The sequence below is a fragment of the Opisthorchis viverrini genome (genome assembly GCF_000715545.1).
Source record: "Opisthorchis viverrini unplaced genomic scaffold scaffold232, whole genome shotgun sequence".
Lineage (NCBI taxonomy): Eukaryota > Metazoa > Platyhelminthes > Trematoda > Opisthorchiida > Opisthorchiidae > Opisthorchis > Opisthorchis viverrini.
In genome coordinates, this window is record NW_008752096.1 from 266,200 (window position 1) to 277,317 (window position 11,118).

At 44.3% G+C, this 11,118-nt stretch overlaps 1 protein-coding gene across 1 annotated transcript; it reads right to left on the reverse strand.

Moving 5' to 3' along the window:
• Positions 1–216: 216 nt before the first annotated feature.
• Positions 217–6,485, reverse strand: T265_11017 (hypothetical protein; the record flags this gene model as incomplete). Its single annotated transcript, XM_009177554.1, has 4 exons — positions 217–308; positions 4,614–4,745; positions 5,533–5,651; positions 6,418–6,485. 4 exons carry the CDS (start codon positions 6,483–6,485, stop codon positions 217–219), a joined length of 411 nt encoding a protein of 136 aa, XP_009175818.1.
• Positions 6,486–11,118: the final 4,633 nt, after the last annotated feature.

Genomic DNA, 11,118 nt, shown 5'->3' on the forward strand with positions numbered 1-11,118 from the left:
GTCGGCATTTTTCGAAAATATATCTAACTGTTAAATTATTAATATCTGAGTTTAGCTGCATCTAAAATGAAATGAGCGTGCTTCAACAACCGACAGTCTTTAGTGACAGGCGTTAATTAGCTTTAATCGGAATGCTGGAAACCGGTAATTTCCTCACCCATTCGAATATGATTTTGTGTTGTTAGATTGATTCTGCTTTCTTTAACTGCTGCAAAATCACGTAGCTATCTCCAGAGCTGACCGTTTTCGTGAAAAAAGGTATATTGTGTCCTTCTCACGACCTTGTCCCGTACCACGTGATTTTCCGTCTGGAAAAGATCTATCCAGGCGAAGAGGCGAACAAACGAGAGTCACATGACTCAAATGATCTGGGTATTCCGGTTCAGTCACACAAGGTTTAGGAAAGCACAAGAAGTGTAACGAGGCTGTCGCGCGATGGACATGTAATTTCCGGCTTTTAAGTCTGCTCCTGGATGGTTTGTTTTTCTAGAGCCCTTTTAAGAGGATTTTAGTGATAAAACTCACAAAAGTGTGACCACCAGATCGAAAAGAGTTGGCGCGCTCTCCATTAAACCGCATCGAAATGAGAAAGAAGCCAAGTAAGGACGTACTACCAGCAGCTGACTACGCTTGGGCCTGTTCTCTGAGATCAATTACTAGGCCCCGGACTTCACTAGTACCATACACTGTTCACATAGCGGTGTGGCAGTAAATATATGGCAGCACTTTTTTTGCAATAACGTAGCAGTTTTTTAGAGATTTTCAACAAATAATTGAAGAAACAAGTGAATAACCAAATGGAAACCATTTCCCATATGTGCGGGATAGGAAGCAGAACAAAGACAGCGGCCCCGGTCAATACAACCATCTTTAGAGAATAACTTAACTCTGTATAACTTCGAGGCATTATTTAGTTGGATGTAGGGCCCAAAACATAATCAGTGGGACTAACAGGATATGAAAACTCAGCTGTCTAACCATGCATTTAAATGGATTTTACAAGCGAACCGGACCATCAAAGGAGCGTATAAATCTCTCAGGAAAATGATCCCTATTTCTTCGATTATTCTGCATGCTTTACTAAGACGTCCAACGGTGAACTCACATACGAAAGACAAGGCACTTGCGTGGAGAGGCTGTCAGTACATCCATCCTGCTATTACATCATAAGTCGGACAGCTGTTGGGTGTGTTCCAACCCAAAGTGACTACTGCTCGTGATTTCTCGATCTGTTTTTGGTTCAGCATAATTCGGCCCACTTCGCTTTAATCGATGAGTGAAATAAGGCCAAAGTTATGCATGAGGCTATCATTCACTCGTACACCCAGTGTTTCGGTCGTACTTTGGTGGTATGCTCTGGGTAAAAAATGTTTCCCACTTGAATACTCGACGACAAAGTAGTGGAACCGTTCCTTTCAAAGTGTCAAAAGTCAGTTAAACTTTCCTTGTAGAGACTATCAGGATGGGGGTTAGTGGTCAATTCAAAGATGCGTTCTCAATATCGTAGGTATGGTCTTATTCACTGGATCAAGAGGGGATAATGTGTATCTATATTGCAGTCGAGAGAAACAACGAAACCAGTTCGTTCTTACAGATATCAGCATCAAGTTCGTCACTGACAGAAACGAAAGAAGAAAACAGCATTACTTCACTACCATATAACCATGTCAACGATGTCTGAATAAAGTGGAAAGAAATAGAGTGGAAAGGAAACAAATAGGACCGGAAAGGGGACCTAGGGCCAGCCTACAACAAACAGCCCAGATGTGTACACTTCCATCACTCAATCAAACAATCCGGCTAGAAACCGACAGCATGGAAGCCAGTGACATCTTTTAGCCGCCATATCATTCAGTGTCTCCAACCAAGCAAAGAGAGAATCACGTTGACGTCATCCTGGGAGATCAACAGCTGTAACAGTGCCAGAACTCTTCGTAACATTCTTCTGTAACTTTCGTTGGATGTTAAACCCTTATGAGGAAGGAGGCGCCGTGACTTCCAGGTTTTTGCACTCCCCAACGCATGTCTTGGATCACAAGACTTTCATTATTTGAGCGACTATTATTTTAGCCTAGTTGGAGTATGAATGTGAAAAGTAATCGGCAAATGGATAATTCTGCTCAAATCAGTTCGGCCACACCTAAGTCCAAATTTTCCGAGGACTTCTGTCTGATCACAAAAAAGAAGTTGGACAGATTGGGATAAAAATTACCAAAGACTGCCAAATGGACCAGTATTGTTTTGCCTCAGTGGAGAGCACTGGGTGTAGAATTCTTGGCAGGCAGTGGACCACGTAGCGCGTGACCGGTTACCAGCGCACCTTAAAAGCTTAATTGAAATGAATGATAATGTTCCTATGCGAATCAACAAGGCGAAGTCAAACCTTCGTCTCACATATTGACAACATGTTGAAAACAGTAGTTTCTTAAGGAAGAGCTCGTACTTTATTCTCACATGAGTGGTTGGGAGATGACGATACTCAAGATTGCATAAACAGCCTCCGATGAAGCGATAAAATTGGAATGAGCAATTTTCTACTGGTGGTCGAAACAGCACACAGGCTGCCTCATTTTTTCGATGGTACCGGACGTTAAAAGTTGGACAGTTTTAGGCAGACTTGTGAGTAGTTTGATTAAAGAAATATACTTCCAAATCTGGAATATCGTACCGAAACAAGCATGAGGCGGCGACCTTTGTGCAGCGCATTCAGTTGAAGAATGTCATAGATGGGAGATTCAGTTAGGATTCATTTGAATCCGCTGTGAAAATACAATTGATGTGAGAGTGCGTGTATTTCGCAAATACAGCTATAACTTCACGTGGTCAAGTCATCGGATCCTTTGTGTTGAAACACATACATACATGTAGTCTGATGGGTCCTAGCACTTCATGAAAGTCTGAAAAATAAATGACAAGAATGAGGGACACGTTTGGCAGTTTGTATCGTTTTTTTTCAACTAAATATCAGAGTAAAATATATTCAAAGCTTTTTATTGCAATTTTCGGGTGCCCGTATTTTAGCCTTGAGTGATCGATTTCAACTCACTGTCAAGATTTTTGGGAGGACACTTTTGAGCAATGTGGACGCGATGACGGGTCACATAAACATAAGGTAACCAAAAGTAAACCGTGACCGAACCTACACAGTCTGGTACTGACCAAGCACTGTGAAACCGATTCTCCGAACCAAATGACCGGACCAATGTTGGCACTCAGCTGTCCATTCACCAGTGGTGTTTCAAGCGCACGCAGTTGTTTCGTCATCAAATTATTGAGATGCATCTTTTGTTTATAATAGTCGTCAGTTTTCAGAAACTCCGACTGAACTGACGGATGGTGGAAAGGGCCACAAGATAGCGAGTGAATCTAGATGAATTGAAGACAATGGGATACCGAAGAAAATCAACAGTGTGGCTGAACGACTTTCACCTGTGCATACCACATTTGAGTGCAGTAGGTCAAACCATCGCATAGAATCGGAAAACCAACGTTCCGTTCGTGTTATTCAGCAGACGCCTACGGGATTCGTATGTTTAAGGCACCTGATTGTCTACTTGACAAGCGGACAGTTTGAATCTTTGGTCTTATATGAATGTAGTTTGATCAAACGGTGACCGGAAAATGATCCTTATTCCGAGCCGGGAGGATGATACACTCCAGTGTAAGTGCTACAGGGACAAGCAGAAGTGGTAAATGTTTGGACGTAGATCCTTCTGGAGGTTTCTTAGCTGAGGATCAGTGTACACACACGTCGGAATATCACACAACAAGTCTCAGGGGACTGGGATGCTTTTACGAGTAACACAGTCAATGCGGTATTGAGGAATACCGTGCAGGCACGAATTAACGTTGACTGATCAGTTGTGAGTTGTAAGTACTCGCTAGATGATCTGACCAGTATTTCAGTTCGTTCGTACCAGTAAAAATCTGTCGACAGGATTGGAGGGTTGCAACCAAACCTGACATTTTGGAATGACGGGTAATATGTTTAATAAAATAAAAATAGTCGTTCAACTCCCTCTCCGTTTTGATGCATAGTTGCCGTGTCATCCGAAGGAAGCATGTGGGCTGAGATACTGTCGGTCTATCAAAGCCCAGACAAAATCAATCGAGTTGTTGGGCTTGGGTTTGAACCACAGGCCTTTCACGCCTTAACCACTGAGCTACCTCGAGCTCGGATATCTAAACAAACGACTGAGTCAGTAACTCAGGGCGTCCGAATTCCGATGTCTTTTCAGAATGCGAATCGGAAATAATGTACTTACAAACGCACCAGAAATTTCAGCCATTCTTTCACTTCTCCTCAAGCGGTTTTCTGGGGTAACAGAATCAACATTCAACGAAGGAAGGACAAGTCAAATGCTTGAGGGTTCCGAGTCCTCTTATGACGTCTCGAACCTTTGTGTTCTGGATAAATGGTAAATTTAACTTAACTCTGTCTTTGCCAACGGACATCGCCATCATTTGTCCAGTACTGAGTGAAATACGGTTTCACGTTCAAATCACTCCGGTTTGAACGGTCCTTATGTTTTCCTGGCGCAGTTATACTGGTGAGTTCGCACCAAAGGTGGTAATCACTGGACTTGAGTTTCGCTCTTATGAGAGCTCATTACTAGTGACCTTGATGGGGTTTGAACCCTGGACACCTAACATGCGAGGTGAGCGTGTTACCTCTACTCCACCATCGCAAGTACCTGAATTATCACGCCCGAACGGGTGAACTTGCTTACACTCGAGTGATGTGACTAGTGTGCCAAAAGCCTCGAACGGTTTACCGAAGACAGGACTGAGGTCCAGTGCATGTCTGGGAATCACCGTGGTAGCATCAACCAAAGCTATAAATGTGCCTGTTTACACGGTTTTGAGTCCCATTCGACAGTGACCAATGCCTCTGTGAATAGAAGAGACATTTTGTTATACGTCGGAATCAGGAAAACGAATGTGGTTTGTGCTCATTTCTGGTCTGGGCGACAGACAGCCGGTCAGTTGACACTGGAACGGAACTTAGTTGATTACTTTAAATGGGTCTTCGCTGTGGGCAGTACGTGCTTAACAAAATTTGCCTCCCCGTTCTTCGCACGTAGGCAACCCACAAGGTAGAATGAGAATACGAACGCGCCAGCATTGATCCAGGGTACTGCGTGTTTTGTCATAACACAATTTGATCGAACCAGCATTCTCTTGAAACTATTATTCGGATATGCCAAATGCGAAAAGGCTTAATCCTCCTTCAGTGAAACTGAATCCTTCAGTGAAACTGCATCGCACCAAAGAGATTAATAGTATGTAGACTGAGGCTCAGTGTGAACGTTTTTTTATCAACTGAATCAACTTGCACCTCCATCTCACGATGATAAACTTTGGCTGAAAGCTTGAACATCACGACATATGTACGCCATCACAACGTAGGCGCATAATGACAACATTCTGGAAATCCCGACGCTTTCTGGACGCACACTGCCGACCGGTATTAGGCGGATAATGAGTCATAATTAGTTGTTGGGTTCACACTTCCGGCCGGTCAGAACTGACCTTCAAGCTGGGCCAGGAAGCGGTCCGGTCTTCCGGACGATCGCATTGGGTTAGGCCGTTTGGCCGTAGCAGAATTTAACTGCGGGAGGCAATGCGGTTTCGATGCCGGGTTCCGTTTACTAAATATGGAACCATCAGAATTTCTATCATGAGCTCAAATGTACGAACTTTGAACGGTGCATAGGTAAGTAAGGAGTGTGAACTTCGGTAAAACATAATTCACATCAGTTTTCCTTCAAAGCCTGTTGAGCAGGTAGTTTCAGGTGTAAAGGACAGTGACTTGTGGTCCCTTGGTTTGTTGATTTGTTAGTTAATTTCAACCCACCAAATATGGTGTTTTTCATCACACAGTGGTAGGACTTCATGGTTCTAAGACGGTGAGCAGTATCTAACCGCGACAACCTCACCAAACCCTGGAAGCAGCTGAGCGGTGTCTTCCAGAGGAATTCACGACACTCCTGAAGGACGAATCAAACGGTAAACTTTTTTCTACGTGATTGGTGCCCGTTCTGAGGAATTCACCCTTTTGATAGTTCTTGCTTTGCGGAAACTTCTGTTAGCCAGCGTCGTCAGCTGTCAACTTTCCACTATTCCCCACCCTTTATGTGCAACCACACTTAAACTGGCCACCGCTTTTGTTGGAGAGGTCCCATGTTTTCATAACAACGGATGCTGCGTTTGTTCGCTTCGTCGTCATCCCATGTCTGATTATAGACAACGCTTGATTTGAACGCAATTCTTCATGGAAATCCGATGGATGGCATTTTTGCATATACTAGCGCTTTGATTGGCACGAATTTGTCGTGCGACAACTTGTGACCACAAGCCACTTGGCATCGTGGACAATCACAGGACTTTATGTTGCATTTAATCAAATGCGATTACACGGTTGTCGTATATGCTGTGATGTTGGACTGCTTGGCAGGCTGCTGAGTCCCTAATCTACCAGCCATCAGAGAGAGTGAGAGAAGTCGGCTGTGTGAACAGGTGGCAGAGATCGACACAGCATGCATGATGTGGGCAAAAGAGCAAACAAACGTGCACGGTAGAAAAGGTCATCTGCTGATGACTGGTGTGGGGCAACCAGCAGATGTCAACAAAGGTGAATGCACACACACAAACACAAGTTATTCATATGGGACGAGCTGCCATATCCCTCCCTGTAGAAACGAGTCAACTTACTTCAGTGTGGGTGTAAAGTTCCGGGGGGCAAGCCGCAGATGATGCACAACTGACGGAATAAACGGACAAGTGTCTGAGAGGTTGATTGACTCGAGGGATTGTATCTGATCTGATTGTTCATTTGATTGACATTTTGTTCTGTACGATCTTACGTGATTGCGCAGTGTCACGCGGTCTTGTCTGAGTATTGAGTATATCCACACCTATATGTGGTTGCCATCCTCCTGCTCCGGTCCTGCACTGATAACGAGTTTCTAGTTTGCTGTCCCATTTGGCCGTAACTGGTCCAAAATTGGATGATTGGTTAGCTGCATTAGTCAAATTTGCGTCTGAAAAATCTATAGTAGTTCCACGGTGATTCGTTCAAACATGCCGTCCGCCGCTGTCGTATACACTAGCGTGTTGCTGGACTGTTTGGCTGACAAATGTGCAGGTGAATTCCGGACCTATCAGCCACATGAGAGAGAGAGAACCAAGACGGATTCGGATTGAAGTTGCATGCATCAACAAGTGACAAGAGTTGACACGGTGCGCAGCATGTGTGCCAAACAACGCGACACGGAAAGGTCATCTGCTGGTGTCGTCGGCTGGTGTGCAGCAGCTGAGGGTGTCAATAAAGTTTCATACACACACACACACACACACAATTCAAGGACCCCTACGGAGTGATCTACTCGTGAGTAGTCATAGAAAACCTGCAAAGACAATGGTCAGGAGTGAGTCCGGTTGAGTGTGCGATCAGTTTTATTGCTAGTGTTTGCCGCTATAGAAAATCGATTTGTGGGAAGCTGGGAAGAACAAAGAAGAGTGGACTACCATCAATAGATATTCTATTTGGAGGACGATAGCTGCAGGTAAAAAAGTCAATATGGTTAAGAAAAAGTACGACGGAAACTGGAAAATCCCCTGTGTTCGGACCACGAGTCGTTAAGTTCAGGTCCAGTGTGGTATGAATATCCCCTTCGATTTAGATGGCATGATTTCACCTGCGCTTGGCGGTCCACTGGTAGAAAAGGTAGCTGTACGAATTTTCAGTCGACGGGTACTCCTTTCGAAAACTACCGTCACGGGTCTTGGCAGCAGACTTACGTGTTGACAAGCCAGCATCCAAATCCGTCTAAGTTTGGAATCGCGTCTCTCAAACTCTCATAGATAAACTAGAACTGCTTAAATTCCCCGTCTTTCACAATTCTGTGGGCTGGCGTTTTTAAAGTGCCAAGAAGTCTCGCCATTCTCTTCGACTGTGCTTCGAATGCTTCTAGAAAAATTTATTTCCGATTGAGAACTTTGGTTTTGCCCCAAATTGGGTTATCATGAACACCAATTATGAACACTACGAACTACCTTATTGGTTACGATCACATCAAGACTGAGTATCCCTGACGCTTCGGATGGATCACGTGGTAATCCAAACGTGCTTCCCAGACTGTTTCATATGAACGACAGCTGTCAACACCTCTGCTCAATTGTTGAGGGAACATGCGATCACGTTCCATAAAACACGGTGTACGAAACGTGCAGACAAACTGCGCTTCTCAAAACAGCCACTTTGCAAGCAAATGAAGTCAAGTCACCGATCAAAAGGTGTAAACCGGTGACCATGCTAGAGGCGATTTTTTCGCGCGCACTGCGCATACCAGCAGTGTGAGTAAGCTTGTTGGTTGCGCGCGTGCACGTTCTGGTATTTGACAGAACTGCACCGCTTTTCGGATATCCGCAGAATACCGTGGGACCTCATTGTCACTGCATCAAGTGGGGAATGTACGACGTTTGGGCATGACACCTGCGGAGCTCATTGACTCTAACACCTACCAGCAGCGATTTTTTTGCCGCAACGCGAACTTATCGTATTCTGATTTTATTCGAGGTCATGGAATACTCTGACGGTGCAAACTCCCGAAAGTAAGATACAACCCACTACAATTTACAGTGTTAGCACTTTCCATTTAGGTCGAAGGACACCAAGCCGGAGATTCAGTAGGCTGGAAGGAAGATGAGTCGGTCGCCCCGTAGCCCAGTACTCACGGTATCCGAGGCCCCAAGGTCTTAGGCTCATGGACATTGCTTAGTTGTTGGTGGATGCGGGATTTGTGGAATACACACCTGTATCCCTCTCTTTTGAACAATCGTTTTCCTCTCCTGGCACAATCACTTGTTGGGTCCAGACCAAAGGGGAGCACTGGACTCGAGTTCCGCTCGTATTAGACCTCATCAGTAGTTCATATCGTTGGGCGTACCGAGGTTTGAACTCGGCCAACCTGAAGTGCGAGGCGAACGTGTTAGCACTATTCCACCGGCACACGCTGCATGCATCTGAATTTTCACGTCTGAACAGGTGAACATGGATATTGTGACAACCGCAATGCATTCAAGCCATGTTTTTCGTCACGACAGCTCACCTCGCACAGAGACAGCATTTGAGCAATCGCAACCAGTATCACCATGGAACTGAAGCTATCACAGCATTATATACCGAGTAAACCTTACTTGAAATTACAGAAGATAAAAATTCGACCGGAGATTATTTTCTGAGGAAGTAGCCGAATAGAACAAATACTTCCAGAAAGAACTGACGTTAGAAGAGGATAGCACCGTTTCACTAACGTGGAACACACGAAGTCTTGCAACCGATATGTTGGTTAAAAATTCGAAGTAAAACAATGAGATGAGGGTGTTTGGTCAGTTTGTAATTCTGGCCACTAGGACCGGGGTAAATGCAACTTTACAGCCAGGCTGAGCCTCCATTTGGCTAAAATTATGGCCTCAAGAACTGTTAGTGAACTGGTTTACCACTGTGAATGATAGGCTAATTTCCTTTCTCTGTCCGGACCTGAATATTCGGGAGTTTAACGGGTTGTGTCGTATTAATCACAGCATTACTGTTGTGGCCTGAATGGTCCTTCATGCGTCAGGCATATTCCGTCATATTTTCGTTTGAATGAATTGCAAACCTGCCCTCTCCCTCATTAATGCCTTACACAGCAACTGCAGTTGAATGAATAAATACTATTTGAGATGGACATGAGGTTATCAGTGACAATGGTATATCGTCCATGCAGAACGCTAGTCTCATCTGTGCAACAGGGGTCATTTAAAATCGAAAATCACGTCTCTTTCGACACACTACGCTAGACGGCTCTCAGTATATGGTATATATTACATTTGTGGTACATATACATAAACTGAGTTCTTTGCTTTAGTACGAATGTTACTCCTCTGTGTATCCATCAGAATATAGAATTGATGTTCTGTACCCAGCGTGCAGACTTTTTCTGCAAAACTGCGTGCCCGCCAGTAATCGTATTCGGCTGAACGGCTGCTGAGCAACTTCCGGCATCTTGGTAAGTTTACGATTTATCGCATGGCTGATAATCTTTCCTGGGTGGCTAGCGCCCAGATGTTTCAAAAAGGCGACAACAGTATTGGTTTTAGACGCAACACACTACTCATAAGGCTGCTGAGAGCTCATCGAAGAATTTTCAGCAACCTTACGAGTAGTTTTGCTTTTGTGTTCAAGACTGGGAGAATTTGTTCAGGCAGATAAAGGCCCCATCTGTGCTCGTTTGTTGGACGACAAATGCCATCCGAGCACCATTCTTACGGGTGTCTTCTATTATTTTGCTTCATCACATCCATTTTTAACGTCAACGTACACAATTTGGATGTTTTTAGGTCCTGCGGACCGCGTTGTCGTACAATCTTGATATGCTGAGCCTTGACAGCATATTTTATAACTTTCTTCCACATAAGACATTGAATCAGCCATTTCCCACTGATATTTTACTTCCCGATTTCTTGCTGTACGCCTTACCTTCTTACGCTTACCTTCTTATCTAACGCACCCCAGGTGTGCGCAATACGGTACTATTCCGGAAAATCTACCTCCTGATATCATAGTCAGAATGGTAGAAGCAAACAGTTGTCTCCTAAGACATGAAACAGTTGTTCACAGGTTGTATGCACGACAGATCTATCATAAGTATACCTGCTCACCTAAAGTTTTGTCACCTATGAGGACCTGATTACACTGAATGAGCCGGTTTGCTAGCACACAAATTACACCGTAAGGAAGGGGAGTCCGGAGTTTAGATCCAAATTTTAAGGGCTGTCAAAACGGAAGACTCAGTCACTCGAGTGTTCAAACTTTCCTTGGAGTAGTGAAGGAGTGTTATTCCAAACTATTTTAATTCAGAATGGCTTATCTGGCCCCTTCATTCGGATGTACTTTTGTTTGTGATAAGTGAGGAGGCACACATAAAATGAAAACCTTTTCATAAAGAAAACTACTGGAAACTCTTCGAAAGCCCACGACCGGTTTCGCCCTTCTAGGGGCTCATCAGGTAGGCGCAGTCCCCGAGTTTCCGTCAACCTTATGATCTACTTGAACCCAAATTGCACTGTTTT